This window comes from Zonotrichia leucophrys, chromosome 4 (genome assembly GCF_028769735.1).
Source record: "Zonotrichia leucophrys gambelii isolate GWCS_2022_RI chromosome 4, RI_Zleu_2.0, whole genome shotgun sequence".
Lineage (NCBI taxonomy): Eukaryota > Metazoa > Chordata > Aves > Passeriformes > Passerellidae > Zonotrichia > Zonotrichia leucophrys.
In genome coordinates, this window is record NC_088173.1 from 19184352 (window position 1) to 19211934 (window position 27583).

Sequence of the window (27583 nt, forward strand, 5' to 3'; positions counted from 1 at the left end):
TTTCACAGGTAATCAACTATGTCTTACAATACTGATGGTTTTGGAAAAAAAACAAAAAAAGAATTGACTGAAAAAAGTACCTCTGTATCACTAGACTTACTATACTTTCAATTGCTGTGTAATTTTGAGATTTTTTTGTGGTACTTTCACATCTTGTCCTGGTCATTAATGTGACTGTTGGTTTGATTTAGGAACTGCACAGAAAGAAAACAAAAGTGTAGGTGAAGAAAAATCAATTTTTGGCATTCCTTCTAAGAAAGTTGCAAATAATGGATGTTAAAGACCCCTCATGACATGGATCAACTTCCTGGTTTTAGATTTTCTGTAAATAAAGGTAGGCCTAAAAACTGCTGCTGAGGTATCTGAACAAGCTGGATTTTTCTGGAAGCTGATAGAGCATGTAGCCAGTTTCAGAAAACTGTTTTTGTCTTACTATCAACATAAGCAGTACTCCTATAAAAGGCACTACTTCCTGGCCTCTTGAAAACACTCAGTGTCTAAGAAACTCAGACAGGTGAAACCAGTGTAATTATTCTGGGTAAATTCAGCTGGCTCATGGGGAAGCCCAGGCCACTTCCCAGTCCTGCAGGCAGGGAACAGGGAATGCCTTGCTTGCTTGGCAGAGGGACAGCCAGCAGCGCCGTGTCTGGGAGGCTTCGCAAGAAACAGAGATGCGGCTGAGCCCGTGTCTGCTCCATTCATTTCCTTGAGAGAGGATTTACTATTTTTTGCCACTTTAGCTAATGTTGGTTCTTCAAGTGCAGTATGTACAAACTGAGCACTGTTTTGTGCCAGTGTAAGCATATTTACATTTGGGCTTCTGCCACCAAAACTCCTTTTTTAAAGGAAATCAGATCTTGTGTTTCTTCGCAGGCATAAGGTTCTCTTGGCTTAAGTTGATGAAAAGTACATACAGTTGCATATTGCCCATTAAAAAAATAAAAGTGAAGTTCGAAATAAGGTGACTGAAAACAAAAGTATAAATTCAAAGAGCAAAATAGTGCATTCTGTAGGTTTCTAAGACAAAATGTCTGGGTTAGGAGAAGAAAACTGAGAAACCTGAGCCTCATGTATATGAATGCATATGCATTTTTTCATATTCTTTTTAAGCCATTTGTTTTGATTTCATCATGTCTTATTTTCTTTAAAGGAATCTGGCATCTGAAATATATGTGTATATCCATGCCTTTGCTAAAAATTAATTTAAACACTTTGTCTGTCATCAGTAAGTCTAGAAATTCAGATATTTTTGCATAAGGACTAAGGAAATAATTCTAAGAACCTGTCGTGTGGAATCCTGAATTTTATATTTTAACTTCCTAAAATGGTTTTTATCTTTGTTTTGTTGTTATTGTTGTTGTTGCTTACTCCAAGAGCTGCAAGGGAAAGTGGCAGCTGTAAACTTAAGGGTAGGCTGCAAAGTTTTTCTTCCAAAGCCTTTCTTTCATGCTTAGCCAAGTGAGAGGCATGGAGTGAAATGTAAACTCTGGCTCGGCGTGTCCTCATGGCCATCTCTGCTGGTGAGCAGCCAGAGGGGCACAGGGGGCTGGAGCTGCCTGACCACAAGGGCCCGGAAGGCGCCGGCTCTGAGCACGGCTCCAGGTTGCTCAGAGGAGCAGGAATGTGAAGATGGTGCTCGAGGGCTCTTGATCCTGTACCCCTGAAAGCTGCCCTCCCCATTGCACTCGCTCTTTCTCACTTCATCCTCCCTCTGGGACAGAAGGGAAAGTCATCCACGTCTCCTCTCAGTCATTGAACTACTTCTCTTCAATCCCTGGGAGTCCATCTGGGAACTGTGTGTTTTGTTGAACTTTGTTTTATTTGGAATTATGGACTAGAACCATTTCTATTTAATGTGGGAAACAAGTTTTGCACAAACTCAACCTTTACACTGTGAAAGGAAATTCCTATAAAGCATAAACAGATGTTTGTACTTTTGTATGCAGATTTGTTTGTGGGAGCCTTTGTGATAAACTGCATAAATGCAATATGGAGTTCTAACAGTTAAATGACGACAAATGAGTTTGATTGCTTTGACATGATCTGCACTGGTACTCCTGGCTTGTTTTGTTTGTTTTTAAAGAGATTTTTTTTCCAACTGTATTTTATTAAAAAAAGCTGACCTAAAACCTCTTCCTCAGCGTGGGCACATAGAAAACTTTCTCCCAGGACAATGGTGAGATTCCTGGGAGAAGTGAAACTATTACCTCCAGTGCAAGAGAGATTTCTGTATCCTGTAGTAGCCATAATTGCTTGGGGCCTGCTTTCTGTCAAGTGATTCTTGGCTCCTAATCCTTTTGTTTGTGTGTTTGCTTGCTTGTTTGTTATTGTGATGGAAAGGGATAAGCAAGCAGTGTTTCCTCTCTTGTTTAGAGGTCTGTTTCTTTTTTTTTCCTCTCCCCCAAAGTTCTCTCTTTGCGCTGGTTCATACTCCATCTACACTGACTGCTTCCTTCCTTCTGTCTGTGTACTCTGCAGAGAACATAAAACCCAGAAATACACACACACACACACACACACACATATATATATATGTGATTTTTTAATTCTTCTGTTCTGACTATTAATTTTCCCCTCACTTGGCTGAGGCCCACAAATTCCCTACTTGATGTCTTTTTCTGTGTCTGGGTTTGTACAGAGTGTGGCATCATAGTGCACTGATGCAATTAAGTGTGATCATGAAGAAAAATATTGTTTGCTCCAGTTTGGAGATCACCAATTGTGAACAATTGCTTGGATACTGCTAATATGATATTTTTTATCATATTGGCTGAGGCCACAAATTCCCTACTTAATGTCTTTTTCTGTGTCTGGGTTTGTACAGAGTGTGGCATCATAGTGCACTGATGCAATTAAGTGTGATCATGAAGAAAAATATTGTTTGCTCCAGTTTGGAGATCACCAATTGTGAACAATTGCTTGGATACTGCTAATATGATATTTTTTATATTCATCCTGTAGACAGTAGAATGAACTTTGATTTTCCTGTATTCATATGTAAATCATACTCCTCTGTACCTATGTATATACACACGTGGTTCTCCTTTGACTGCTTGGCATAGAAAAAAGGTTACTAGAGAAGTTAATCTTTAAGATATTATTTATACATTTGAGACATTAATATGCATGGACAAAAGTTAAAGCTGTCAAAAAAATAATTGATTATATTAAAAGATAAAATTTTGTTCAGTGTGATATACATTATCAAAACTCTGTCTGCTGCCCAATGGGCAGACTCAAAATGATAAACCCTTCTGAGAATTTCCTTGCATTGCGTGTGACTTCTTGAGATATTGCAAGTGCAACTCCAGTTTACAATCTGAGCTGGTGGAAGATTTGAGAGGAGAGACATACCATAGGGTAGATGTGGCAAATAATATCAGCAACCTTGAATTTCATTAAACTTTGCTTTTTCCATATGGGCTTGCATCAAAGATGTGAAATACTGTACTCCATGTGATTATAAAGGCTGCCTTTGCTTTGGAAAGACTCTATTAGTAATGCAAGTTACTGCTGTTTGCATCATTAAGGGGGGTAAGCACCCCTCCAGGTATTTAAATTGCAGAAAAGAGAGTTTTGAAGGCAGTAGCCCTAATACTAGAGTTGGAGAGTTTTACAGCTCTCTTTTGCAAAATTTGTAGATACAGGCTGAGTAATTAAAAAATAATACCTGCATTGTATATAAGGGAGAGTGACAGTTCTAAATTGCAATCCTTCTGATCTGCATTCATGAGCAGCACCAGTGATCTACAGTTTTCAGATATTATGGAGGAATCGAGTTCAGGAAACCCAAGGATGCACACCTTCAACAGATCTTTTCCAGTAGTTCTTATTAGCTGTGGTTTTAAATAAATAATTTAAATAAAAGAGTTGCTCCAGGATGAAATTTTTCATTTTTAATAAACTGAAATTTGTTTATCAAGCTGGAAAACACCCCCTTTATGTCCTCATTTTTATTATTCCCTGTCCATGAAGTAAATAAGGTGAGGCAGATAATAAGAAAGTCAGGCAGGAAAACAGCCATAAAGGCATTATAGAAAATTTTTTATTCCAGTGTTGTATTTCCTTGCAGCATTCTTCTGCCAGTGGTATCTCAAGGGGTCAGGTTGCTTTCCAGTTTGCTTGCTTTGTTTCTTTTAATGTTTAATCTTAGTGAATTAGTGCATGAGGATTAAAGTATTATGTTTTTCTCTCTTTTCTGTATCTAGAAACTTTGTATGTTAAAAATCATAATGAAACTTAGAGGGATCTTGAGACTGCCAAGAACTGAAGCTCTTCCCACTTGTGTGGGTAAAAATCAGTAGAATCATTGCAGTAAAATATGTGTATAATTTTACTTTGCAATTTCATACTTTGCAGCTTCATTCATACTCTCCAAAAATATTATATAAATTTTATTCAGTAATGCTCATCTAATTCTAATAATCTATTATTTTTTTCTTTTTCTTTAGGGTGTACCTCAGTTACCATGTGCCAAAGCATTGTATAACTACGAGGGAAAAGAACCTGGAGATCTTAAATTCAGTAAAGGAGACATCATCATTTTACGTCGACAGGTGGATGAAAATTGGTATCATGGAGAAGTCAATGGCATCCATGGCTTTTTTCCTACCAATTTTGTTCAAATTATTAAACCTTTACCTCAACCTCCGCCTCAGTGCAAAGCACTTTATGATTTTGAAGTAAAAGACAAGGAAGCAGATAAAGACTGCTTACCGTTTGCAAAGGTAAAAAGAGAATACACTTACTATTTTCTTCTAATAATTTCATTTATTTGCATAAAAAATAACTGTTTTGTAGAATTATCTGCATTTCTTATTGGAGCTGCACTCATATGAAAAGGACAAGTAAATCTGCAAGTATTTCTCCTATATTGATTAGTTTTTTGTTCTCTTTCTAAATTACATATAATTTCTCTGATGTTTTATTTCTGAGAATGCATTTTTTCGTACTTGTAGTAGTCATGTTCCTAATTTATGAGAAATAACCTATGTTGTGAATTTAAAACATTCCATCTTCTAAAGAAACACTCAAATTGCAGATGTGAAGGAAGTCATATCACTAACAATGTTCTTAAGTACTTAAGTAGAAAAACAACATCTAGGGAAGGTTAGGTAATGAGTCAGTTGAGAAGGAAAATGGTTGTGGTTCTGTTGAATAATGCCAAGGAATTAAAGGAGGGCTGATGAGTAACATGGACTGAACATGACAGGAGGACTGGCATGGACAAAGTCAGATCACTGAGATGTGGGCAGTTAGTTGAGCTCTGACAAAATAGGAAAAAGAGCAGCTTGAGCTGACTTCAACCCCCAAAGCAGCATATTCCTCTTACAGAGTGCCTTCTCTGCAGTTCTTGTCCATGTCCTGCCTTCTCTGATTACTCCTGTGTTATGGAGGAAAATTAAATGAGAAGTTAAATGAGAGCTGGGAGACATAATCACTACATGTTCACACAGGATGATGTTCTGACTGTAATTCGCCGCGTGGATGAAAACTGGGCAGAAGGAATGCTGGCTGACAAGATAGGAATATTTCCAATTTCCTATGTCGAGGTGAGTAAAGCTGGGTCCTCAGTAAGGCTGTGCCCACTGCATGTTTAATTTTCTGAAAGGAAAAATAATCAGTACTGGTGATGATTCTAAAACAACCTGAGATATAAATAATCTTAGACCTAAAATTCTCTTTGGGAAAGTTAATGGCCTCAGCAGTTGAACCAGTGATTTTCACTTGGCTATTTGATACCTATTTTTATTGAATGGAATTGAAATGAGTGTAATTGGAGGCAGTCACTATGTTTTCTTGTTAATACTGGAGTCATGCAGTCAATCCAAACCACACTTAGCTACAAAATGAAAGCAATCAGCAATTCAGGGAAATAGTTACCTTTGGACTGTCCCTAATATTCATCCTTCAAAACCAAATTAGCACAACTAGGATGTCAAAGGGTATAGTTTGTTGTTGAACAGGTAAAGGATCAGCTTTTTCATCAACAGAGGCACATATAAAACCTTCTCCATCTTCCTGCATTTGTCATGTGTTACAGCAATTTACAGTAAGAGGTTGCAGTTGAGAAAATTTCCCCAAACCTTTAAATTTTAAGAGCTGAAAGCTGTATCTTTTATATAGAAAGACATCAGTGATTGGGAACGGTGTGTATAGCCACAATGATTATTCAAATTTGCATTACAGAAAGATACAAAGGTTTGGAATAATGCTTGTCCTTTTCTGATAGGTATGCTGTGAATACTTGGTAAGATACACTTCCCTGCACCAACAGTATTTCATTTAAATAATTGAGGCAGAATGATGAAAGAAAAAAGTATTTTCACATTATCTCTGGGATGAGAAATATGTATTTCAGGTCACAGAAGAAATGTGTAACCATACTAAGAATCAAGTCAAGTTTTATTAATTCAATTTCTGAATCCTGTGATGAGATGGGAACTTCAAAAGCCATTACTGCCTTCAACTGAAATAGAATTTGCTATTTTTAAAAGGGAAAAATATATATTTATTTTTATAGCTTGATGTAAGGATCTGTAAGTCTGGAGGTAGAAAATTTCACATGACTGTAAAAAAAACAAGACCAAAAAAGTTTCAACTTGCTTAGTGCAATTTTGGCTTCAGTTTAAGATGTTTTTAAAGGCCAATTTAATGATTTCTTGCCCTTGGGTATTCTTTCCTAGCTTCTTGCAATTAACTGCCCCTTCAATTCAGCCAGTAAAGCTTTTTGTAGTGTTTTTTCAAACTAAATTACTTAGCCTTGTTAGAAAAAGCCCTTTCCTAGGGCAGCCACTTGAGCTATTTAGCTAAAAACTACATTCCTATCTCTGCAAAAGTTGCAAAAAGGATATAAGGCCTTGAAAAAAAATATGTAAAAATGAAAGTCACAAAATATATTTCTGTTAATGTTTTTAGAGTGGTTCCATCAACTAAGAAAATGTATTTTCAATAAACCCTTTTAGAACAGGCATCTACACTTAAGTAAGTACACTTTCTCAAATCCCTATGAAAGTGGAAAGTCTAGAATGATAAATTATACCCTAAGAGTTACTTCAAATCAGATAGGTGGGTTTTTTTCAGTATACACGAAACTGAAATGCATGCTGGGGTGGAGGACAGTGAGATGTGCAGTAAAGTATGGGTTTGAATTCTGAAATGCCTGGTTTCTGAGAGTATATAACTATTGTTCTGGAAAATATACAGACAACTGATAGAAACAAGTATAGCAAACTATTCTTACCAATTTTATGAAAGACAATGAACATGAAAAGTAATTAATATTGTTGAAAGATTTTTATATGGTAGTTTTCATTGCATTTCCCAATCCTTTAATCATTTCCTATGTTTGGGGAATTCTATTATATGATAATGACAGACATAACTTTTACCTTGTGTTTGTTAGCCCACATCCTTTTGTTTGAAAATGTGAATTCGCAGCTCCATTTACTAGAGATTATCTGAAGTCATTAACTATAAAATGGGCGTAGTCTGTGATATTTATTCTGTAGTATAGGTGTAATAATTGAGATATTTCTTTTACAGTGAGGATAAAATTTTAGTTAATGAAGTCCATGAAAAGGTCTGATCATATTTGAGGACAAATTTTGCCTTTTTATGCTTCGATGTCAGCTACTTTCTTTTCTAACTTTCATGTATTAAATTTGTGGTAATAGTAAAAGTGAGACTGAACACATTTTGAGAGAAATTTTAAGAGTGAGTCTATTAAATCAGTTAACACTTATAGTTATTGCTGTTCCAAAAACAAAGATTGATAACTAAACAGATATTATTAGATTTTTTTCTGAAAAATTACAGTTCTGCAATTTTTCTTAAACCTCAAATTGAATGATTTGACCTAGTTTAACACTTCATAAACAAATACAAATGCCCAAAACAGAATAAAAATCAGGAAAAAGAAATCACTCTTCAGTCAAATTGTCAGTAGAAAATAATGTCAGATTTCGTTTACTTTTGTGCAAGTAAAGAACACCTGGATTAATTTTTAAAAGAAGTGTAGCAGAGCACCACTCTTAGAGCCCTTGCAGTAGGGGTAATTCCTGCAGACATCTGCAGGCAGAGGAAAGCTGTGTGCTGACCTCAGCCCTGCTGCAGCACCGAGACCTGGCTCAGCCAGCTGCCTCTGCCCTGCCCTGCTTGCAAAGTTCTTCAGTTTCCTGGAGGTTGTGGGAAAAGGAATTGGATTTCAGGCTTCCTGTTGCAGCAAAGATTTTGTTGAATGGGAAAAAAAGAAAAAAAATGAATGTAAAGATTGAAGTAAAGAAGCCTCAATGAAAATATGTCTGTTAAGGAAAACTACTGATGTAGGATCTGCAGGCCTAGGTACATAGGTATTTGTTGCAGAAAGGAATGCTAGATTGAAACACTTCATAGCATGACTTGGGTTCAGTCCCTTGGTGACCTTGAATATCTGTTAGCCATTTCACTGGAGAATGCATGCAGGTCCTTAATTTCTCTTCTCAAGGAGAAGTAAACTGCACTCTACAAAATATTCTGCAGCTGCTGCTGTCCCCAGGTTACTTCAAAGAGGAGGCCAGTAATCAGTTCTCTTCCATCTTCAGATGCATGTAACTTTCATTTGCTTGCTTCTCTGCATAAAAAAAGCACAGAATGCTGCTTTTATTGGAATGCATCTTGAATTGATCCCATGGGCAAGCCTTAACTTTTCCCTAATAGGTTGTTCACTGTACAATGTAATCAGATTCTTCAGGCATTGATAGCTTCTGGAGGTAAACAAATACAATTATGTGTTACAGGTACCTTGGGGTGCTGTTAGCAAAGTGGCTTTTGGTTTTCCTTTTCATTCCTCTGTGATCCCTTAACTTCTCTGATTAGCTAGTTCTTTGCAAACAACGAAGTACATGACATAGGAATGGAAACAGTTGCAGCCATTGTATCAACAGTATGGGATACCTAGATTCTCAGGAATTATGTGAAGAATTTCAATCTGAGTTGAAAAAAAATAAAATTTGCAAAATAGATAAAATTTTAGACCTTGAAAAACCTGCATGTTTGTCGTGATGACAAATAAGACCCTGACAAGCTGAACAGCAGAGTAGGCTTTTTTTGGTCTTACTTTCTACTTCTTTCATATCCTTCAGCCTCAATGTTTTGTAATGAAATAATGTTTTCACATGTCTGTTTAAAGTATGTTTGATCTAAATTTAAAGTTCAATAATCATCTAAATAATGAGCTTCATTGGAGAAAATGATGTGTTTATATCTTCTGTTATATGCAGGTAATACAATATTATTTTGATCCATATGATCCATCTTGAGTAATATCAGGAAGGAAAATCTAGCATCCACCTTTTTCATAGGATTGTTTACTGCTCTGATGTTGTCTTCTCCTTCCTTCTTACAAGAAAGATGGAGAGGGACTTTTTACAAGAGGATGTAGTGAGAGGACAAGGGGAAATGGAGTCAAACTGGAAGAAGATAGGTTATGATTAGATATTAGGAAGAAATTCTTTACTGTGAGGGTGGTGAGGCACTGGAGCAGGGTGCCCAGGGAGGTTGCGGATGCCCCATCCCTGGAAGTGTTCAAGAGCAGGTTGGATGGGACTCTGAGCAGCCTGGTCTATTGGGAGGTGTCCCTGCCCATGGCAGATGGGTTGGATATTGATGATCTTGAAGGTCCCTTCCAACCCAAATGATTCTATGATTCTGTGTTCCAGTTCTCTTCAGTTGCATTCTAAAGGACCAACAATAAGAACATTCAGGAAAAAATTCTATATTCCTGACTTTATATCCTGGTTCAAATCTCCCATTATGCCCTTCCTCCACTGCAGTATATTCCATGTAGTTCTTCCTCTTCTGTAGAAGGTTTTTATGTCAGCTCCTCATTGTTCCAGTAGTTCCAGTTTTGAACTTCATCTTTTTTTTTCTCTATATATATGAAAATCTTTCAGATATCACTTACCAACCTCTTCTATATTTAAAAAATAGTCTTTATTCTTTTACACTACCTTATATATCTATATCTGTAGATATCTACTTGTGTTCAGAATATAAGCTGGTCATCTGTGGGAGCTGCATTTAAATCAGTGTTGATGCTATCATAATTAATGGCTTGTTGTTTGTCTGGTAAAGTTTTGATGGGGTAAAATACTACTTTAAAACCCTAGTAGGTATCTCAAGACTTGCAGGAAACTGGTACAATAAGTAGAAGAAATAATATGCTGAAGAATAGAAATAAAATTCCACAGTAACTAATTTCATTCTTTCATCCTGATGTTCTTCAGAAAAGATCTTTTCTTTCTTCATAATCACCTACACTTTTCAAGTAACAGTATTCATATTTAGTGGTACATGTTCAGAAAACTGGTGCTGGTGTTATTTCAGCTCATGATTACATGAGAGTTCTGGCGTTATTATTTCTAATAGTGCTAAGACTTTCTAAAAATAAAGGGCACTTGAAAGATGTAGAGGGTTTGTTTGTTGGTTTCCTCTCCTCCTCTCCATTATATAGCTTACATTTCATTGTAAGAAGAAAATGTGTGGGATTCCTCATTTCTTCATTGGAAAGGAAGGATTTGTTTGCATTTAATGTAGTATTGTTGTTACAATAATTAGCAGATAGAAAATCTCATTTGAACAAAAATTCTTTAGGTAAGATTAAAGAAAGAGAAAATGGCACAGAGATGGTGCCTCTACATTAGAAAATTCAGGAGCTGAGAAGGTATTTCCACAAAATTGCCTGTATATGTTTCTTTTCTCCCTATGCCATCTTATGCCTGTATAGGTGCGTGTTGCCAGGCAGTATACTGATATAGCTGGGTATTTAGTCTGTCCTACTGTGTTCTTAAACCTGCACTGAGGAAGCCTGTCTTTTCATTGCTGGTAGTGTTAAAGATGTGCACAAGTACCAAAGGATATAAAGGAGGAATACCTTCAAGAGCCCACATGCAAATGTGCAGGATTGTGTCATAGACAAAACAAAAAAATGGCTTTAAATGACATAAATATCCAAGAAGTTCTGTAGCACAGATTTTTCTGTTATAAGGTCAAAGGGGACCACTGTGTTTTAGTCTGACTTCTAGATGATACAGACAGTGGTTACTGCTGAATTAATTCATGTCTGGACTATGGCATTATGTACTTATTGATTGAAATTTTACCTCTGATGGTAAAATTTCATACCAGCCCAACAGTAAGTGTGTTGAGTTTGTAGTGAATGATTTGTCACTCTCTACTGACAGATTTGTAGAGTAGGTTGGTATGCCACAGTTTTAAGTTGCATGGTTGAGGTTATCTTATGAAAAAAAGGAAAAGGGATGGTTTTTTACATTCAGGTGACTTTTATAAATAAAAAACATACTAACATGTTACTGGTTTTTGTAGTTTAATACAGCAGCCAAACAGCTGATAGAGTTGGACAAGCCCTCAGGTTCTGCTGTTGACTCTGGAGAAGGTACCTCTGGGGCAGCCCACAACAATTCAACCCAAAAGCACACCGACACCAAGAAAAACACCAAAAAACGGCACTCTTTTACCTCCCTCACCATGTCCAACAAGGCTTCTCAGTCCTCCCAGAACCGCCACTCCATGGAAATCAGTCCTCCTGTCCTCATCAGCTCCAGCAACCCCACGGCTGCCGCCCGCATAAGTGAGCTGTCCGGGCTGTCCTGTAGTGCCCCCTCTCAGGTAATTCACAGGGCATCAGCTACAGCTGTAAAGGCTCTGATCTTGTCAGATTACTTATTTCAAGTTATTAATTGTGTCTAAGTAGTAAAAAAACTTATATTCCAACATGAGAACATGTAAGGAAAATGTTTTCTAATACTTCTAATATGATAGCAAATAGTTGGGTCTTGTAGACTAGGGGTTTTTTTGCAGTTGTTATATTCTAAAGTGCCACAAAGGTTTTGATTAAACTGTGGAAACTAGAAACTGGAGTGATGTAATTTTTTTATTTCTTTTTTCTAAATTGAATATAATAATGAATATTAGTAAAGTGCATCCTATAAAAGTAAAATATTCAACTTGAAGATTATATGAATTCCAGATATTTAACATGTTAATCTGGTTGTGATAAGTAGAAATATTTATCTGACTTTGTTTGTTCAGCAGTTTGTGAAAAACTGGCTGTTTCATATAGTGATTAGACTTTGGGAAAAGAGAAAGCAATGGAGCCCAAGAGGTATTGGTGATGTTTTACCTGAGCTCATAAATATGCTTTATTTGCACATCTTAGGGATCTGACAGCCTTTTATGGAAAAAAAAAAAAAGAGCTGACACTGGTTAAAAGCGTGTTTCATGTAGCTGGTTCAGTGTATCTCCAAACATTGAGAAAAGTCAGAAAAAAAAAAAAGTGAGCTGTGTGATCCAACACTGTTTATGTGAGTATCTAACTAAAAATTAGGTTTAGTTTAAGGTTACAAGGGATAGAATACTGGTGATTTTGACCATGAAGCTTACAGCTCTGTCAAAACCAGCTGTTACTAAACTACACAGAACTGACCCTTTTTTCTCTCTCCCAGGTTCATATTGGCACTACAGGGCTGATTGTGACTCCACCCCCCAGCAGCCCAGTCACAACAGGGCCTTCCTTCACCTTCCCCTCGGAAGTTACCTACCAAGCTGCTCTTGGTGTAAGTACTGCTTAAGAAAACTCAGCATTTCCATTTGCCTTTGGCCTTGCACAGATTTTTTTTTTTCCTCAAGTTCCAATATACTGATTTGAAATGATGGTTCTGTGGGATTTGTGTCCATGTGATAGACAATGGTATGAATTTAACTATAGCAAAAGCCCTATTGCCAAAATGTTTGCATGTTGTCATGTATATCCATTTCTCCAGCTTTCCTCAGTAATTTCTCCATAGTAAACATGAGAAGCACACTTCCTTCCAGAAAAGTCTTTCTTTCAAGCATGAGTAGAAAAGAAATTGTGCTGGGGGGAAAGTCTGGGGAAACAAGAAGGTTCTTACAAAAAACAGCAACTTGGGACCACAGCTGCCAGGTGTTTCTGTCTTACTTAAAATTTTCAAGATTATCTGAAATAACTTCAAAAGTCTGCTGTCTCCTCATTAAATAAGGTGAATTTAGTTGCATGTACACCTGTGGCAGCTGAAGAATGTGTCTAGCATTTTAAAGTTAGGCACTTGGGGATCAATAGGAAAACATGTAGCAAATGGCCATCTTTTAAAGGAAGAAATACATTGCAATGATGTTTCCTTTGAACAATTGACATGATATTTCCTTCAAAAAGTGCAGGCAATCTTTCTAAAACCTGCTGGAATTCCTTGGTTTCCTATGCTTATGTTAGAAAAGCTATGGCATGCCATAAATTATACTGTACTCATCAGAGCCTTACTGCAATAAAGATTGTGGATACCAGTTTTCAGAGATCTTTAAGGGATCTTAATGTGACTTTATTTAAAGTTCTTGAAATTAAGTTCATTCAGTCTAAAGTTGTGCCCCTAATTTTTAAGGCGTGGGGCACAGTTGAATAATAGATCTTCACTTCAGAAAACCAAACAAACAAGCCAAACAAAAATCCCCGTGACTTGATCTTGTTCAGGTGTCTATTCTTGAAGTCTTTAAACTAACTAAAATATGATTAATAGCCTTGCTGCTAAATAGGTCTAGTTTTGTTTTCAACTTGTTGGCATTTGCATCATTTTACACATTTTTCTGCAAAATTTAAGGCACAATTGTCTGTCTTGTGGTATCAACTTTCTGTTGTTTACGAAAATGCTTAGGAGTGGCTTGGTTGCTTTGTTGCTTGGTTTGTTTCTTTGTTTGGAACTCTAAAGTTACAGTTTTCAGTCCTTTAAATTATGATGCTGTTGTTTTCTGAATTATCTCCAGTACTTTCTTTTGGCATGGTACGCTTATGGTGGCACATGCCAGAAGTTGGTGCAAAACTGCACAGTCTTTTTCAGTGGAGAAGATATTGATAGTATAACCCTTTTATCTTTTTAGCCTGATTCTTATATCTTGAAAATTTGCCTGAATGTAGCATAAAGTTTATGTCCAGCTAAATATCCAGCCTGATGCCACAAATTTTTGTCATCTTTTGTGAGCTACTAATTGCTCTCATCCAAGAAAATGTATTTCACATTCTTTGCTCTTCAGACTGACAACTTTATTATTCAGTTACATGGAGCATGTGCTTTTGCCCTGCCTTACTGTGTAAGGCAGATTGAGCTGTAGCTGTGCTTTGTCTTACTTGGGTTAAATTGTTGATTCCTTCAGTCTGTGGATTAGCTGTGTAATCCCCCTGTTAAACGAATGCTAATCTGGAAACAGTTAATAATCTCATTATATTTAGGTTCATATTTTAATGTCATGGAGCAGATGAGTTTAGAAAGGCCTCTTGAGGTTGTCTAGTCTAACCTCCCCTGCTCAAGCAAAGCTGCCTAGAGCCAGTTGCCCAGGACAGTGTCCAAATAACTTTTGAATATCTCCAAGGATGGAGATCTCACAGCCTCTCTGGGCAATCTGTGTACGTTGTGGGCTCTTGTTGAAGTTGGTGTACACCAGGAAGAACCCTCAGGTCTTTTTTTGCCTATGAGGTGTACATCTTATACTAGAAACAATTAGCTGCTTATATACTAATCCACTTAGTCTTTTATACTTCTTTCAGCCTATCCTCCTGAAAATGTGAGAACTGAGCAAACAGAATCAACATATGTGTTGTCAAGCAGAATGCAAGTCTAGCTAACATATATGCTGCAAACATTGAGTAATTGATTTATGAGATACTTTTGGAGAGGATTGAGGAGACAGCATTCAATGCATCATTTCAGAAGTTCTCTCAGAAGCTGCGTTTTTTTCTCTCTCAATAACAAACGCTTCTGTTTGTTATTAAGAGTCAGGAGTTCTTTATTTGATGCCAACATGGAAAAATACTTTAGTTTGGTGGTGGTGCAAAGCCATTAAACCACCCTGGGTGCTTTAGTTGCTTAAGCTTGTTCAAAGGCGATCTCGCCATGGGTATTCACAGGAATTAAATTGCAGTGCTAAATGCAGCGTGGAGAGAAACTCCTGCCATTGATTGTCCCGGATCTTGGGGTGCTACTTTCTCTTTGTGATAACCATGTTCCTGCTTATTTTTCCAATTAGGCACATAATTCCCATTGAGAATCTGAATTATTCTCTGCCACCCTCTTTAAAAGTCAATAGCCTTCTGTACATCATGTTCTGTTTCTTTCTTCTTGACTTGTTTTCAGCATGACTAAAATGCAAGCTGGCAGCTCAGGTTAGAGTCAGGTTATTCCTCTGTTCTTTGATGATAGACAGGATTAGATGATGATGCAGTTTGTAAAGTCACAGACTGTAAGGTAATTCTTTTACCTACACTTTCCCTCTTGCTTCATCAGCTCTTGTTTTCATTTTAGAAGTGTGCAAAATAGTTCTGACCAGCCAAGAGAGAAAGTGATGTTCTTGTTTATCTAGATGTTTCCCTTCTGGACATTCTGAACCCTTCCTGACATTCTGAACATTAATTTTAAGCTGTGGAACAATTGTGATTGTATGTTTAATACATTAGAGTGGTTGACTTGAGTACTTTTGCTCTTGTGTTTGGTCTTGTATTTTTTTTTTTTGCTTTTGTAAGTAGAAATTCCTGTAGTTCTCTAAGTTTCTCCCTTTAGCTTTTTTCCTAACGGTTTCTGAATACTAAGCAACTGACAAGGAAATTGGATGGGAACAGGATGAGTTTCTCTTTAGCATGAAGGTCATTTATTTGATGTCCTTCCTGTCAGTTGTTTTGGTGTTTATAACACTATTGAAAGTAATTTTTCTTTGAAAGCAAGGTGTTTATACACTTTTTAAATGTAATTCTAAACTCAGATTAAGGGAGAAGAAAGAAATCTGAGAGGATGAGCATGATTACCCATCAGCGAAGAAGAGAATAATGTATTCCTTTACAGTAATTCTGAATTTGTGCATCTTTGCTACATTTATCTGTCCTGAATCTCAAAGCAAGGAAAAGCTAGTGTCTTCTCTTATCTTCTGTAAGAAAGATGGCATGTTTGTTGTCAACAGGAGATAATTTTGAGCTGTCTTGTTGTCTAACAAGTTTCTCTAAGACAGTTTGGATTAATTCCTAGCCCAAGGGAGTCTGTGACTCTTTTATTTGTGTCCATGTATAGGATTGCATTTTAGTTTTTTATGTTGCTCTGATGGTTCAAAAATGCCAATTGTATTAATTTTGTTTTGTCCACAATAATGTCTTGTAGGTGCTCTTTGGTACCCAGTATTGTATGAAGTAAATAATTTACAAAGTTTCAGCTTAAATTGGCACAAATAAGCTCTAGGAATGAGAGTGCTCTTGTCAAGTGACCGTATATGCTCTCTACTGCTTGTATCATTTAAGCAAATTTTAATTTTCCTTCAGAAAACTTGTGATTACTTATTTCAAAGTTTTATTTTGCATCAGGGGTTCTTTATACAACAGCATTAATTCTTGGCTTGTGATTTGAGGTTTGATTCTTTGAAATTGAAGAAGCTATGAACTGAGACAGACTTCTCACAGCCAGAGCTTTTGGCTGTGATATTATCTCTTACACTGTTCTTTGGGACTTCCAACCACAGCTTTACCTCTAATTAGGGCATTAATTGGTCTGCTTATCTTGGCCACTGGCATTTTTTAACCTTGTTGGTGTTTAGTATATTTAAAGTTCTTTGCAAAATAAAAATAACAGACGTCAAGTCCAGTAGTAGTTGGGTGAAAATATGCACATACAATTATGTGAGGTTCATTCACTTGGAAGGAAATTCTTGGATGTAATTTATAAGGTTTTTATCTAATGGAGTAGATCTAGTTGCCATAGATTTTACTGAAAAATAATCTTAAAGTATGTGATTTGAACCATGATATGGGAAAAACAAACTAAATGTACCACAGCAAAGTTAGAATTACATTCAAAAGCAGCAGCAGAAAAACAATCTAGCAACAAGAGATAACTTATCTTCCTTTCAGTCTGCCTTTACAGTCTCTTGGGAAGTGAAAAGTGTTTTTGATTGCAATCAACCTAAATGTCCATACAGCTACTTCTACGGATTGGAAATGTTGACTTTGAAATGGTGGCTTGGTGTGTGCACTTAACTAGCAGAAAGAGGTGGTCTATATTTGGATGGTTTGCATTCACTTACGTGCTGAAGGTTTCGAAAATTAAAAAATAGCTAATTTTTCTGGTCTTGTTCTCTCATGCACAAAGGAGAAATTGCTCTTTATGTTGAAGAATATAAGGTAGTTTGAATTATGATTAATGAGGCACAAGCTGTGGGGGTTATATAATACACTGATGACATTTAGCTCTTTTATGTAGTTCCAGTGTAAGTTCAATAGTGTAAGTCAGGAGGTTTTAATAAGAATTGTCCTAATTTTAATCAACCAAAATTCAAATCAACTTTTGTTCTGAAGAGGAAGCAGCAGGAAGAAACAATGAGGTTTTGTATGAGAGACCTGTTTTTGATAACATATAGTTTAGAAATTTTGTTAAACATAAGCCTTAATTTGTTAGCCCTCAGGGAATTTTGCAAGCCATATATTTTTTCCTAGACATTGTGGGAGTGAAGACTTAATGAATGTTCTTTTCCACTGCTGTGCCTTTTATTATTCTTTGAGCGAGGTGATTACTGATCTTCAATTAACTGATAGGGGAATGCAGCCTAATTATATTTAAGTTTAGTAATATGCATGTGTTTCTAGAGCATGACTACAGATACTTTTTGAAGTTGTAACATACATTAATTATCAAATAATGTAATTTTTCATCTTTCAATTAAAAAATAGTTTATCACTTATTTACTGGTTTATATGCTTGAAAGTACACCTCGTGTCTGAAAAGTAGTTGCAGAAACATTCAATTTTTCCCCTCACCTACCTAAAATACTCTTAATTATTGCTGAGCATACTTTATTGAATCACATGCGGTTTGTGTATATTCTTTCACGAAATGTTGACTATGGGAACCATCAAAACTAGCAAGTGCCTGGAGGTAGGTGTGTTTCTCAACAGCTAGAAAAATGGCTACATGCCAGCAAACTTCTTGAAAACTTGGCTAGATCATTTGGGTCTATTTTACCAAGTTGTAGCAGTGCAAGGTGTGGAGTGTTAGTCCTCTAAAGTCCATCAAGTAGTTTATTTAGATTTCTTGCCAAGTCTTTGGGAGTTTAATTGTGCTGTGGCTCACTGCTGGTCTCATTACCATATTGATAGACATGGTGAGGGGAGCAGAACCTGAATAAAGCAGAATGAAATAGAGCTGCGAAGGTGCCTTTATTGCAGCTAAAGCTTCAGTGTATATTATGTGTTCAAATGAATAAAATGCAATGTTCAGCATCTATAGAGATGCAGGAAGTATGGAACTGTGACAACCTTGATATTGTGCATGAATAGGTTTAGTTTTAAAGAATTCCAACTAATCATCTCCTAATGTGAATTTACAAGTTCTACCATATACAAAGAAATCTAGATGCCTAAAAAAGATTAAAATTGTTATTCTTTTAATAGGTTACACGAAAGTTATATGCTTACATTCAACTTGGATTCAACTAAGACATTTGTTGAATGTCTAACTGGGAGGGACAAATAACTTCAGCTGTAAAACAGCTGAGAGAGAAATGTTGGTATTTCAGTGTGAATTATCTGGATACTTTAAAAAATGGTTGGGTTGAATACGAAGCAAATGCAATTGTCATTTTTGTAAAAAATACCCTATTAGTATCAAAGCTCTCAGTGATGTTTCTCCAGCAGGTCATTTCTGTTTAGTGTTGGATACAGAAGGCCTACTTGGTCTTAAGAATGTGTTAATGTATGACCAGAAAAATGTGTTAATGTATGACCAGAAAAAAAGCTTTAAATAAAATAGGAATATTTCATTATATATTATATAACATGCAATTTATACCATAGCTAAGCGTAACAATTTTGACTGAAACTCTGTAAGTTTGGATCAGTTTTCTCTAGATTTGAACGTCTTTAATTATGCAGTTCTTTACTGTGACCTGACAGTGTAAAACTGGTTTAAAGAGCTGTCTTTTTATTAACATTTCCACCAAATGTAGAAGAGTAATAATCACACAGTGTAGAACTAAAAGTCTGTTTCCATATAGGTTTTTGTTTGAAAAAACAGAAAAGAAAGGGCAAAACCCTTTAGAAGTGAAGTGTTTGAGGGGAATTAAAATTATTTTCAATTACATATTTTCCAAAGTGATAATGCAATGCTGTGCATTTATATGCGGATGTATTGAAAGTGCCAGGCACTACTTCAGGATATTTTGTTAATTAATTTTCTAGTTCTGTGGGTTTTAGGAAGATTATGTTTGAAATTAAATCAGTTTCACTTTTTCAAAGGTAGGAGGTTTTTTATTACTCTTTTTCTGTGTGTTGTAACACAAATAGTTATTTTTGGAAGGGGGGAAGGAAAAGCTCTCTCTTTGTGAGTGCCTTTTCCCAGGAGTGTCAGTACACAAGGTCCTAAAGAATTGTCTGAGGCCTTACAGAGCAGAAGGTAACAATTGCTCCATTGATTCTAAAACGCACAGAAGTCTGTAGGCAGGACCCCCATCACGATCTGTGGTGCCTTTTTACTGGGGTATTTGTTAAAGATTACCAATCTTGATAATACTGAATTTCAAAAGCTAATTCTTTAGACTAGAAGAATAGGAGAAAGAAGTAACAATAGCTCAGTGATTATGGTCTCATATTGTGCTTGCTTTTGTAACCCATACATCAAAAGAAAATTTCCCCCAGAAGGGGTGCTTTTGGGTGCACTGCAGCTGAATTGTATATTATGTTTCAGCTTCAGGTTACAAAAACAATCATGTTATGAAATACAGTCAGCAGCAGGATGCAAAATCTACCTCCTGGAAGGCTCCTGAATTTTTGTCGAGCCCTATCCTAAACATGTTATAACTAGAAACACCTTTTTTCCTGTGCTGAGAAATTGTTTGTCATTTGCTTAATTAGCTGCCAAAACTTCAAGATTTTAAACTGAAAGAAAAAGAAATAGAGAGAAAGCTAACTCTCCAGTTGTATTGTAACGGTAGGTAAAGCAACACTGGACTCAGTTGCTTTTTTCCACTTCCTTGGAATATCATGCCTTTTCTTTTTTTTTCCAGCCTATTGAACTCATCAAACAATATTGTTCATCTGTTGCTATTTTTTTTGTTCTTATAAAATCAGAATATGAATCCTCCACTTCCGCCGCCACCTCTCTTGTCTGCTGCAATCATTGCATCGGCCACTTCTGGACCTCAGTCTACAAGTGTCATACAAAGGTCTGCATCAGGATCAGCTGACCAAGTGGCACATTTACGACAGCAAACTCGTCCAAGTGTGTAAGTAAAATTGAATCTTTTCTCCAGACAGAAAAATGGAACGAGATCACCAGCTTCACCTGTACATTTAGCACGGCAGCTGGCTCTGTTCCGCTGGAATTGCCAAAAAGCCAAGCCTGCACCTTAGAAACAAAACACGCAGCAAGGTGAAATCCCCAAACAGGTCCCACACTGAACATTGTTTATGTCTTAGATAAATATAGTCAGTTGTTGCTCTGTGTAGAAAGAACTCAGTTCAAAGTATAAAGTATTTATCATGCAGAAGATGAATGAATCGTTGCGTTAGCACTGAATACTGGATAACTCAAAAGCGTCATTTCACTGGAGCGAATTTATTCAATGTTTTCCATTATGTATGGTATGAAAAGGCTATTCTCATATGGAATAATTTATGCCAAAACACAGAAAGTGCTGTATTTAATTTAAACTGTTAAACGTGTTACTGTCAGACTGCTTGTGTCAGTTGCAATTGAAATTTGACTGAAGATTCTACAGTGCACTTAATTAGTGGGTGGCAATTTGGAGTGAAGGCAGAAAGCTGCTAGTTAGCATTATGTCTTCACACTTGCAATACAAGCAAACGTGCGTCATCCTTTCGGGTGAAAATATTTGGTATATTAACATGTGTTCCTAACAACATCTCTCTTCTTGAAAACTTCTTTGTGCGCAGCTTGGGGAATAAGAATGATAAAAGAAAATGTTAAATTCAGGAGATGCTGAATCTAATGGGACAAGTTTGAATAAGGACTGCTTTTGTTCTGTCCTTGTTATCTTCCCACCAGGTTTCCTCCCACTCCAGAAAAGCACCCTTCTTGTATAGCAGGTGCATCTGGATTTGGGCTGTTTCTTGGTGTCAGGCATTTTAACATTGCTTCTTATGGATTATTGCACCTAGTGCAGTTAATCATGTTCCCATCTCATTTACTCCCATCTTCCATCTTCAAGGGGTTGCTCTATATGAGGATACTAATGAAATTTGGAATAAATTAACTGAAAGGGAAGTTAATGAACATCAATTAAAGCAGATCAATTCCTTTTCCATAGAGCTTCACTGTGTGGCTTAGTAGATCACTGCTAAATCATGTACCAGTGAAGCCTTCTGCTGCCAATGGTGCCTTTATGTGTTGCCTTTAAAGTGAATTTATTGCTTGCTTTGGGTACCTATCCTGCCTTTAAAGGATTTTTGTAGATATTGCAAATTTTCTCGGGTGAACAGCAAGGAATAAAAATGTAATAAAAATGCAAAAAGGAGAAGCATGCAGTTAATGCTATTGTTACTGTGCCCTAGAGAAATACTTTGATGAAAGGATGTTTTCTAAAGCCACTTTTTTGTCCTTGGTGTTACAAGGGGAGTGGGACAGACTAGCACTGCAAGTAACTGTGGATCCTTTTTCATAAAAGGGGATAGTATAGCCATCTACTTAATTGGCTGCCCCTTGTGAAAAGTACATTTTAGAGAAAATGGGATTTATTGGAATGCTGTTTTCCATAGGCCTGGGTCTGTAATTGTATATATAGTTCAAATAATTTTTTTGGGTTCAAATGTGGCAGTAAATAGAATACTGTTGTATTAAAACAGTATCACTTTCTAATAATAGAGAACTGTGCAACCCTATTTGAAAATTTCCCTAGGAACATTCCAAGAATGCAACATTCCAAGCATTACAAGAGCTTCAGCTTTTTTTTAAACCTTTTTTCCTGAGAATACTTTTTAAAGAAAATATGCAAATGTTTCTGAACTCTCAATATGATTTCAAATGCACTGTATTATGCTTTAGTGTTGCTTAGAAAGCATAAAAGGAAATAAACTTTACAAGTGAGTTAGCTGCTAACCACCTTACCCATAGGCTTCAGTCACACATCTTTTTCTTTTGCACTGAAGTTTGCACAGGATCTTCCAGTTTTGCAGTTTGAAATGTAGTTCACTGATCTTTCGTTCCCAGCTATCAGAATTTCTCCATTCTCCCCAGCTCTCCAAATAAAAAAGAAATTGATGTGTCACAAAGTGTAAGAGATACGAGAAGCAGGTGTAGGGAAAAAGAAGTGGGATACACTGGGATGTGTAGTTGATAAACACCTACTTAATTAAGATCACTAACTTCATGAAGAAGATGGACAGTCCTATTACAAGTCTTTTGCATTCCATTTAAGGGCACTTCAGAGGACATTCCTAACTGTCATTAGGAATGACAGTTTCCTCTTAATATTACCATAACTTCTGTTTTAATATTGTAATGGTATGATGGATTATCACAGTCATTTCTGCCATGCCTTCTCATCTCTGACTGAACTCTCTGTGCCAGAAAACATAAGAGATGTTTTGAACTGTTTTAGTTTTATCATTTGCATCTCTTTTTCTGTCTTTCAGGTATATTGCTATCTACCCCTACACTCCTCGAAAAGAAGATGAACTGGAACTGCGGAAAGGAGAAATGTTCCTGGTGTTTGAACGCTGCCAAGATGGCTGGTTCAAGGGAACTTCCATGCACACAAGCAAGATTGGTGTTTTTCCTGGAAATTATGTGGCTCCAGTTACAAGGTACAGTACTATACAAGTGTCTAAACAGTTTAGCTAGTTTCAAATCCAAAATTATTCTGTTCTTGTATAAAATGCTACAATTGCATAATAAAAGACCTGTGGGTTTTAATAACAGGCTGGTTTTTTTCAGTTGTGTTTAATTGTTTGCTTTAAATTTTGGCAGGACAGTGACAAGTGCATCACAAACAAAAGTTCCCATGTCTACTGCTGGCCAAACAGGACGAGTGGTGACTATGGTCAGCCCTTCCACTGCTAGTGGAACATCCCAGAAGCTCCAGGGGAATGGTGTGGCAGTGAACTCCAGCACAGTGCCCACAGCAGTGGTTTCTGCAGCACATATCCAAACCAGTCCACAAACCAAGGTCCTTATGCACGTGACAGGACAAATGACAGTCAACCAGGCTCGAAATGCAGTTAGAACAGGTAAAGAAAAACCCACAAAATTTGTTACCTGTGGTAGACAAACTGTAAAGTCCATCTTGACAGATGACTGGAGTGAGGGTCTGTGTAAGTATATGCTGAGGTTTTTTAAAGCTTTTCTTAATGTCATTGTTTAGAGTTGAATGTTTTCTGAAACAACAGTCTGAGTTGTTCCATCTCTTATTATTCTTCTCTAAGCAACTGTGTGTACGTACATACTCCCACTATTGGGAATTTATATGCAAGTACTTCAGGTGGAATTTTTCTTTTTTTTTTGTTGTTCCAGCAGTATCTGGGATGGGGACATTCTTTGAGCTTTCCTACTCATATGCAATTCATATAGTAATAAAAGTGATAAGAACATCTGAGTCATAGCTTATTTTTTGTGTGTTAACTGCATAAGAGCTACAGAGTGCTCTAATTTAGCATTCACTTTTAAATTATTTTCTAACATCTTTGAATACCTTTAGTGTTCCTTTTCAGGTCTCTGGCTCAGGGTTGGTCCTTAGGAATTCCAGCTTGTTCTCTAACCTTGACTGCAGCTTCTTTCAGCTTTGACTCTGAAACACTGAGGTGATACTGGCATCAAGATCCATTATGATCTATAAAATTCTGTATTTCTGAAAGGTGTAACTCTTCATTTACTGTCTGGGGCAGGCCAGTAGTAAATAACAAGAAGGCATGTTTCATCATAGTGAAACGTGCCTTCTTGTTATTTAAATGCAGAGCCAAAAAGACTGATAGTGGTGTTTTCAAGAGGTTTTTGTTTACCAAATCCATGCACTCCTCTGTGGATTTGCCAGGCTAAGAAAATACCACACAACTGGAGCCAAATCTGTTCCAGCTGCTTCAAGGGCCTCAAAAGAAAAAAAAGCTCCCATTTCAGACCCTCCCAGTGTTGCCCCTTTCAGCCTTGAATTTAGGGTCTGTGATCTCCTGGCTGAGCATCATGAGAAAAGGGTTTTTTTTTTTATCACGGGATTCTTATTGGCAGAAAAAATGGTAATGGTATGTTCTGTTATCCCCATAAGAAGGGTATTTCTTATGGGCTCAAGATCCATGAATTAGCCCACTTTTCAGAGTCATGCATCTCCTAAAACACCCTGTGCATGTTCAGATGTCAACACCAGGTTTGCTTTTGAAGGTAGGATATGTACATATGTCTTTACTTATTTTATTCCCTTAATTGGCCCCATCTTCCTCCAGTCTGATCTGAAGCTGGAGCAGGTGTGTTAGTCCTAACAACTTTATTCTTTGCCTTTAAATAAAAATAACCAGATGCTGCTGGCAACTGCTAAGAGAAACTAAGCAAAGCATCTGTACTTTTCTGCCTCTTAGGCACAGGTGGTTTCTACTCAAAAGCCTTCTTTTGAGCTGCCCAGGAGCTTGCAAGTGACAACACAAAGGAGAAATCTCCTGTGGGCTCCGGAGGCTTTTCTGTCCCTGCTTCTCTGCACCACTGTCAAGATGAATAAGCTTTTACACTTCCATTCAGCTGAGAATGTGACAACATACTGCCCACTGACTTTTCATATCCAAAATGAAAAATCCGAAGGGACTGGACTCTCTCATCACAGAGACCTTAACACTGGATTGTGCAAAGGTGTGCTCTTAGTTACAAATACAGATCTGTCCCTTATAAGGACCTGAGCACTGAAGCCATAGTGGCTGCTTTATGTTGAAATGTTACAGAGAAGTTTGTAGTAAACATCTGAAACATGATCCTCTTGAGCTTTCCTTAGCACATTTGCTGAGTGTTAATCTTTGGGTGAGGCTTCACAGGATAATGCAAGGGTCCAGCTTCAGTTTAGCTCAGGGCTTCAAGGACCATTCTTCAAATTACCTTAGTGAGACATTGCTTGACATCACCTTTGCTGAGGGAGTATGCATCCTTTGATTGGAAGGATCTATAATGAAAATATATATTCTGCTTGCGGATAATCTGTATGAAAACAGGCTGACTTGAAGCATTTTTCCTATCAATTCCATCAGCAATAAGAAAACAAAACCAGAAGGCTCTTCCATGCTTGTCATACATAAATTGCATGTGAGTGTAGACAGATCTTGAAGAATAGCAGCTACTTCTAGGAAAACTGATATTGTCTTATGAACAAAAGCCAGCATTAAAAATTGTTTGTTGACCAAAAAATTCTTTCTACAATCTCCTTATCTTTCTTTTGAAATGTTCATGCTACTCAAGAGTTGAGAAGGGTCAGCTACAGAAGAAGAGGTTATCAAAAAACTAGATAGAGCATATAAGTGATGTGCCTTTTTTTAATAAAAAATAAAGAATTTGTGTTTCTTACTGCATAGATTGTAATTGGGTATAATACTGTAGAATTGTTATATAAAATCTGGGACCTTTTTCAGTCTTCTCAATACACCGTTGCTGCAATCTAACCAAATTACCAGAGTAATTTGCAGAAAGCAGAATCAAGAGAGCAAGTGCTGGAGGTTTGGTTCCAGGATTTCACTTAAAACAAGTCTGAAACTCTATTAGTATCTGAAAAATCAAAAGTTGATAAAATTGAGATGCCCATGCATCAAGCTAGAGGGATGACCCCTTCTCAGATGGAAAGTTTCAAAGTACTTGAAGGAGAGAGGTTATGCAGCACTAGGGTGTTAAATATTGGCTCATACTGTTTGGTTATATCTGCATTTCATACCACCCAGTGGTGCAGAGATGTCCAAGATGTTGAAGTGGTCCAACAGCATGCATATGTGACTGAGCACATGACTTTAACAGCAGTGTTACTTGGAAGGGATCCATTAGTTCATGCATAGCTCTGTGCTTACAGTTTTGCACTGCAACCCAGGTTAATATACTCAGCCCTGTGCTATTCTCCAGCTTCCAGTGTAGATGTTCCTTTTATTTCACAGGGGTATGAGTAAATCCACTTTCTATATTTAAACATCCCAAGAGACAACAGCTTACATTTTCAGAGAAAGCACTCACAGCAGTAATTGCCACTGTGCTTATTGTTTGAAAGACCTGTGAAATCTGTTGTGGATTTTGTGAATAGTTTAGGGAAACAATCTAATTACATTTTTAGCAGCTTCTGTTAGGTGTGTTTCTTCCTACTTTCCTTTATATGTCCTGACAACTACACGTGGTATTAAAAGGAGCAAACAAGTTCCAGGCAGTATTCAGCTAGCTCTTAGTTACTAAAGTGTAATCCATCTGTATGTGAAGCATTTGATCTAGCAGCTTGGATTTCTCCACAACAGAGAAGTTGCAGTGCTGTTATTCTTCTGTTGCATACTGGTGCAAGTAGGGAAGCATTTGCAACTGCTTTATTTGGGTGATATAGATTTGGTGGTGTGTATCATGTCATTACAGGAGTATAAATGGAAGTTTAAAAGGTAAGAAGAAAACTTCTCGTGATTGATTAGCTGTAACACAGTAACTGTAACTCACTTTGTGTGTCTTGTGAAAAGACACGTTTCATTCTCACATTTCATTCTTTTATTCCAGTTGCCTCACATAGTCAAGAAAGACCTACGGCAGCAGTCACGCCCATACAAGCACAAAGTCCAACCTGCCTTATTCCTGCAGCTGTGATCATTCCCCACCACTCTGTTGCCTCCCAGCAGCTCCAGCCCCAGCTTCCAAATAGTGCTGCTTATGTCACAGCTGTGAATGTGAACCGCTCAACCATCCCACTGGCATGTCCAGCAGCTTCTCTGAATTCTCCTAACATTGCTGCTTCATCTTTGGAGGGAGATAGCAGTGCAAAAACTACAAACACTCACCCTGGAGCTCCTGCATCTCCAGAGAGTGCTTTAACAGCTGGTGGAAATGCTGCTGTCAGTAAAACAGACAAGGATGGCAAGGTGGGTAGAGAATAAAATCATTCCCTTGACTTCTCCTATTCCATCATACAATCTTTTAAGAAATTTAAGAGCACAACCTAAAAAAACCCACATGAACTTGGAGGAATGTAAAAATTTCAGTCTAACAAAATAATATGAAAATCAGAATTCTTTTAGGTTACCTTTCTTACTAAGCAGGCACACTGAGATATTATGGAAAACACATTACCAGCAACATTTATGGGACAAAGAAAGAATGCACATAACCATCTTTTTTAAATGTAGGACAGTGGAGTCTGTAAAGATTCTGCTTTCCTTCCTTCTCTTTGAAGTATTTCCTATGTGTGTCAACTCATTCTCACTGTTCACCAAGCCATGTGATTATACTGTTGTCAGAAAAATTCTTCTAGCTTCGTAATTGATTTTGTTTTATAGTTGTGATGTAGTTAGGAAACTTTTTTCTCCTTGTGACAACTATTTTTGTATCTCAAGTAT

The 27583-nt window shown here is 37.0% G+C and overlaps 1 protein-coding gene across 2 annotated transcripts in view; it reads left to right on the plus strand.

Moving 5' to 3' along the window:
- The window catches only part of SH3RF1 (SH3 domain containing ring finger 1), an 83383-nt gene that overhangs the window by 46026 nt on the left and 9774 nt on the right, over nucleotides 1-27583 (plus strand). For both annotated transcript variants that reach the window (XM_064710689.1, XM_064710690.1), the window contains exons 3-10: nucleotides 4452-4727; nucleotides 5457-5552; nucleotides 11365-11667; nucleotides 12504-12614; nucleotides 20162-20316; nucleotides 22685-22855; nucleotides 23019-23278; nucleotides 26751-27109. In XM_064710689.1, the coding sequence (XP_064566759.1) occupies nucleotides 4452-4727; nucleotides 5457-5552; nucleotides 11365-11667; nucleotides 12504-12614; nucleotides 20162-20316; nucleotides 22685-22855; nucleotides 23019-23278; nucleotides 26751-27109 (1731 nt within the window). The remainder of the gene's footprint in view (nucleotides 1-4451; nucleotides 4728-5456; nucleotides 5553-11364; nucleotides 11668-12503; nucleotides 12615-20161; nucleotides 20317-22684; nucleotides 22856-23018; nucleotides 23279-26750; nucleotides 27110-27583) is intronic.